Source organism: Pygoscelis adeliae, unplaced genomic scaffold (genome assembly GCF_000699105.1).
Source record: "Pygoscelis adeliae isolate BGI_AS28 unplaced genomic scaffold, ASM69910v1 Scaffold38, whole genome shotgun sequence".
Taxonomy (NCBI): domain Eukaryota; kingdom Metazoa; phylum Chordata; class Aves; order Sphenisciformes; family Spheniscidae; genus Pygoscelis; species Pygoscelis adeliae.
In genome coordinates this window covers 10,579,416-10,585,131 of record NW_008825614.1, presented here as the reverse complement: position 1 = coordinate 10,585,131, position 5,716 = coordinate 10,579,416, and the positions used below count along the sequence as shown (strand labels likewise).

The 5,716-nt window shown below is 42.5% G+C and overlaps 1 protein-coding gene across 1 annotated transcript in view; it reads left to right on the top strand.

Moving 5' to 3' along the window:
* Nucleotides 1-5,716, top strand: part of CCDC77 (coiled-coil domain containing 77) — a 13,183-nt gene continuing 7,467 nt past the window's right edge. The window contains exons 1-4 of the mRNA XM_009332895.1: nt 1-47; nt 1,446-1,662; nt 2,944-3,086; nt 4,594-4,690. Of these exons, the coding sequence (XP_009331170.1) occupies nt 1-47; nt 1,446-1,662; nt 2,944-3,086; nt 4,594-4,690 (504 nt within the window). The remainder of the gene's footprint in view (nt 48-1,445; nt 1,663-2,943; nt 3,087-4,593; nt 4,691-5,716) is intronic.

Sequence of the window (5,716 nt, the reverse complement as noted above, 5' to 3'; positions counted from 1 at the left end):
ATGAGCGCGACGGACTGCTCTGCGGGGACCTCCCCTCGCTCCAGAAGGTAGTGTGGGGGCTGCCTCCGCCGTCACCCCGCCCCGGAGCTCTTCCCTTTCTGTCCGGTAGGCAGGCTTAACGTAAGGCACCGTTTTGTCCGCTCTTGCACCTGCTGCGCGTCCTTATCCTTACGCCTTTCCATTTCTACTGTCCTTTAGTTCGGTAATAAAGTATTCACCTTGTGCCTACGTTACCTGTTTTCTTCTGTTGCTGTTACTTATTTTTCCAAGTGTGTTGTTTAAGGTGTTTCTGGGCACAGCTGTGGGAAAGTTCCTACATGAAATAATCATATTATTACATATTTAATACTTTCCTACAGCGCCAGGAGTTAAGGAGCTTGGCACATCTTCATGGCTGTAGCACGTTGGGCTTCTGATCTAAGCAGCTTTGGTGAGCCGGTCCATAAAGGTCACCGCTGCCTCAGTGTCACCTGCCAGATCGCTTTATGATCAAAGTTCTGGCACCGGCTCCGGAATTAGATTCTGGACTGTGTTTTTGTTAAGCAGATCTTTAGTAAAGAGGCTTCTTAGCTTTAATTCCTGTTACTCATGGTATCAATAAAAAAAAGTGTTTGTCAGGTCAACATAAATAATGGAAAGAACACTTTCCAAGAGAATTTTGAACTCTATGTGCAGCTCTATTTGCAAATTTGGTGCTTGTTTGAGCCGATTAAATGTTTGAATGCAGTGAACATCGTTTGAAAGAAAAATCAGATATGTGATTACACATACATATTCTTGATTTGATTTATGTAATATTGACATGTTTTCCATCTAGTACATCAACATAAGATTCAAGAACTTGCAAGCTTCTATTTCACTATCAAGAGTGGACAAGCTATGTGGGCAAGAACATCAAATACACCAGAAAGGAAAGCGTGTAGATTCCTAGACTTACACCTTAAATTATGGTGGCTGGTGCATCAGCTAACCTGAATTATTGTCTTTATTCAATAGTCTGTCTTTGGAAAGGGTTTTTCTCTCTGGATATCAGATAGTGATTCTGTCACAGATTATGTCTTCCTGTTTATCTTACAGTGGCTGCTGCTTCTAATTGCAGGACAACGGACTTTTTCTCCCCTTTGTTGTTTCCTTCTTCCTCTTTCTTTCGCGTTCGCTCTCCCCAAATAACCTGTGAGACTTTCCTACCATAACATTTTTCTTTCTCCGTTTTCCATCAGTTGGCCCATCTCCCCAGCATAGTAAGCCCGTGAGCTGTTCTATACCAAAGCTTTTGGTTCTCCTAAATGCTGTGCTCTCCTGTTAATACCCGGGGCACAGACAAGCTAATCTGTGTTTGAAATTGAACCTGTGTTAAAATTGAAAATCTATTTTTAACTATTTTAGAAAGCTTTTTTATTTTATTGTCTGAAGCGCACATGTCATTAGAAACTGTTTCTGTCCAGGCTGGCAACCCCCCGTGTCTCATCCAGATATGCTAGTTCTCAATCTCCGAGTCAGGAGGACTTTACTCCTCTCCCTTCAATCAGTGAGCGCTTGGCCTTTCTCCGTCCCTCCCGGGAGCTGCTGGAATACTACCGCAAGAAGGTCGCTGACTTTGATGAGGAACATGAGGATTTGGTAAAAAGGCTGGAGAGATACAAAGAAACGTATGATGAGCAGGTTAGGAAAAGAGTTTTTGAATGATGATGGACTACGTATCCTTACACAAACTTAATATTTTTCTTCAGTTGAAAACTCAGCACAGATGGTCTTAAGATTTACCAGTAATGTGGTCGAACTGAGCTAAGAAGAAGTAAGTAGGTGTCAGGGTTTGATTGTAGAATCTAGCTGTCTGTCTTCTATCAAAGCAAACAGAAAGATGCCTGTAGGATATTCTTCTATTCTTAAGTTATTACAGTTTGGTTATATCTTCACAGTGGATTGTTTGTTTCTGTTTCTTTAGAATCAAAGCCTGAGTTTAGATGTTCGGTTTCCATGTTGTCCAAGTTCTTTCCCTTGTTTCTCATAGTGAAGAATGAGTGGCCTTTTGTCCAAATTTAATGGGCTTTCAGATACGGATATAATTTGTATTTACTGCAATGGAATTTGTAAGCTTGGCCATAGGCTGTTAAGCAGTGTACTACGCAGCAAATAAATGCGACTTTAAGAGAAACTCCAAAACCTAAAAATCTTTGCCTTTTAAGGGGAAGAAATCTTACGGAGTATCTGTAAGATATTCAGTGCTCTGATATGCCTTACAGCATACATCTGTCTAGCAGTCATCTTTGTAATTGTGAATGACCCTTTGGGAACAGAACGATCACTTCCGAGGTGATCGAGGCCATGCTTGAAGCAGCCTAGAAGCCCTCGGGGAAATATGTGGCATACAAGTTACTTTCATTCAACATATGGGAAAAAGAGGGGCAGGTTCCAAAATAGTGCCTTCTCTCCTACGAGAATGGTTTTCTGAAAGGTTTGTTAATTTTCCACACCAGGTAGAAAATCATTAATGAAACTTAGTAACTAGCTAGATTTCTCACTGCTAAACCATATGGATATTTTAATGTTTATTCTTCAGTAGTTTCTTTTAAGAGTAAGTGTTATTACAGAGGCTTCGCTAGTTTTTTTTTTGTTGACGTCGGACTCCCCATAGCTGTGCTACTCTGACCGCCAGTGCAGAAGTGCAACCACTGGAAACTGGAGACCCTAGCTGAGGCCTTATTTGACCGTTGTATAGTGACAATGATTCTCAGGCGTCTGAACTCCCTGTTGAAACCTTTTTTTTTAATCATTTTTCCAATACTGCCCTCATCTGGTCAAATTTTGTAAGAGAATAAAATAATTCACTTGAACTGGCAGTTGTTCTATACCAGTTACAGGCTCAGGGCACAAGCAGTGTGAAGTTTGTAAGTGTTGCCCAATGCTCTCTATCATTTCAAGTACCTCATTCTCTCTGCCTAGCACAAATTGCAATGGGAAGTGCATCAGCGAGAAGAAGAGATTGCGGAGTTGCAAAAGGCTTTGAGTGATATGCAAGTCTACCTCTTCCAGGAGAGGGAACATGTCCTTCGTCTTTACTCAGAGAATGACCGGCTGAAAATCAGGTGTGCTGTCTTAGATGGTGGGCTGGGTCACTGGCAGTAGCAATTGCATGCATTATGTTCTAGTTCTCATCCAGATCTGGAGTCTTCAGAGAAGCAATTATGCCACATTTCCCAGGGAGGGCTCCTATGGAATCGTACCTATCTTGGAGGTGGGATGCAATCTGTTGGGCCGCTAAATATGTTTCCGCTTATTATTCCTCCTACTCCAATAGTAGAAGGAAGAGCAGAAGTTGAACATAGATTCAGATTTGAATTGTGAGTTGCCTGTTCGAATGTAGAGGTTCTGATTTAAGCAGACTGGTGAGTTGACCTTGGCTGGATGCTAGATGCCCACCAAGCTGCTCTATCACTCCCCTCCTCAGCTGGACAGGGGGAGAAAAAATATGATGAAAGGCTCGTGGGTTGAGATAAGGACAGGGAGAGATCATTCACTACCATCACGGGCAAAACAGACTTGACTTGGGGAAATTAGTTTATTACCAATCAAATCAGAGCAGGATAATAAGAAATAAAAAAAAAATCTTAAAACACCTTCCCCACACCCCTCCTTTCTTCCCAGGCTCAACTTCACTCCCGATTTTCTCTACCTCCTCCCCCCAAGTGTTGCAGGAGGATGGGGAATGGGGGTTGCGGTCAGTTCATCACATGTTGTCTCTGCTGCTCGGCCTTGGCCAGCGGTGGGTCCGTCTCGGAGCCGGCTGGCATTGGCTCTGTCGGACACGGGGGAAGCTTCTGGCAGCTTCTCACAGAAGCCACCCCTGTAGCCCCCCCTGCTACCAAAACCTTGCCACGCAAATCCAATACACAGACCTTGCACCTGCCTGGCAAAACTTCTTCCCTCAGCCCTAAAAACACTTAAGCTCAAATAGAAAATACAGACCAAAGCAAATGGTTTCCCCTCGCTCTGTGAGATGATGTTGACAGCCATTCCTTTTTAATGCCATTCAGTTGGTGAGCTGGAATATAACCTGCTGTACCAGACTAGCTGCCAGTGGCAAAAGAGTTCCCAACCTTCTTCAGAACATTTGTGGGTGATAGTATCAAGTTTTCTGTTAGAGTTTTAAGAACTTAAGTCAAAACGTGTGTTGGTGTGCTTTGGCACTTCTCAAGAGTGTGACGAAAAGTCTCATACAGCCCTTAATGTAGTTTGCTTTAAAAACAATGGACACTTATGACCTGTTGAGTGAAGTATCTGAAAGGATTTTAGGTAGTTTATAACTCTGGAATGCAAATGCTTTACCACCATGTGCTATTGCTGTATCAGTCTATGTAGTATTGTCATATCTGAAAAGAGAAATGCTCCCCAATGCCAGCGGAATTGGTGGTCATATTATATTGGCAACATCAGTAATGTCTTTGCGAGTCTGTTCTTAAAGCAGTATTCTCAAGAACTGCAACAGTTTGGAAAACTTGTAAGCATTAACGAGTAAACTAGAAGGACAGTGTATCGCAGTGTCTTGATGTACTTAAAAATAGCAATGTGCTGACCACTTTCCTTGAATTCCAGGGAACTGGAGGATAGAAAAAAAATTCAACATCTCCTGGCTTTAGTGGGAACGGACAAAGGGGAAATTACATATTTTCACAAGGAGCCTCCACATAAGGCAAGTTCCATTTTTCTGTAGAACTCTGCTGTTGATTCTAACATGAAGATCTGTACCCCAGAGGCCGATCACAGACCAGATCTGTCCCACAAGTCAAAAGTTGCTAAATGAGCCCAAAGCAGGAGGGATCTGTAGCTCTGTAGCAACATCAGGTTTTAGTATAGCTGCTGACAGATAAGTAGGAACAAGCACACTGGAAGTAGGTCCTCTTAGCATCAGTCCCCTTCTACCTTCAAAACATACCTCCAGATCAGCCTCCTGAATGTCACATAGGAGTCTGAAGCCTGCCAAAAAATGGTCATTGAGAAGCTGGAGAGAACACTACAAAGGGAAAAAGAAAAAAAGGAAGCGCAGAAAATGACCAGGTGTGGTGTTTGAAGATAAGCTATCTCAGAGTGCCTCTCTCTTAGGGCGTCAGTAAAGAATAAAGCAGTGTTGGGTTGCTGCAGCAGTTTCCTGGGCAGGAGACTGCAGAAGAGCCATCCCCTCTAGGCAATGCTGTATCGCGTATTTCAGAAATAATGTCAAATTGATTAAATGGCAGCGCATATGAAGTGCAGTATAGTTGAACCTACTTAAGAAAGTCACGAGTCATGAATGATTTGGACATACACAGACTATGATGGAATATAGGATTTGTCTTGGAATAAGGTGCAGAAAAAGGCTGAAATATGCTGCATTGTTTGTGGTTACTCCGTACTGCTCAAGCAGTTCAAAAATCTCACAGAAGCTTTAAAACTCCCTGATACAGGGTAGCTCTAAAATTAGGCCTATTATATAGCATCGACCTCAAGATAAGCATTGGGGTTATAAGCTGCTCCCTCATGGCCTCCTGTTTTTGTTAGGTGGGTTTCAGTTCAACAGTTGAGTTGTTTCAATAGTTTTATCGGTTAGCTTTTATCCCAGGCTCGTTCAGTAGCTTGAGTGAATATCCTGATAAGCCAAGCTTCATGTTTCTCTGTCTTGCTAAGGCAAGAAGGAGTATGAAAGAAGGAAATAACATAATCTTCATCTTTACCTTCCTTT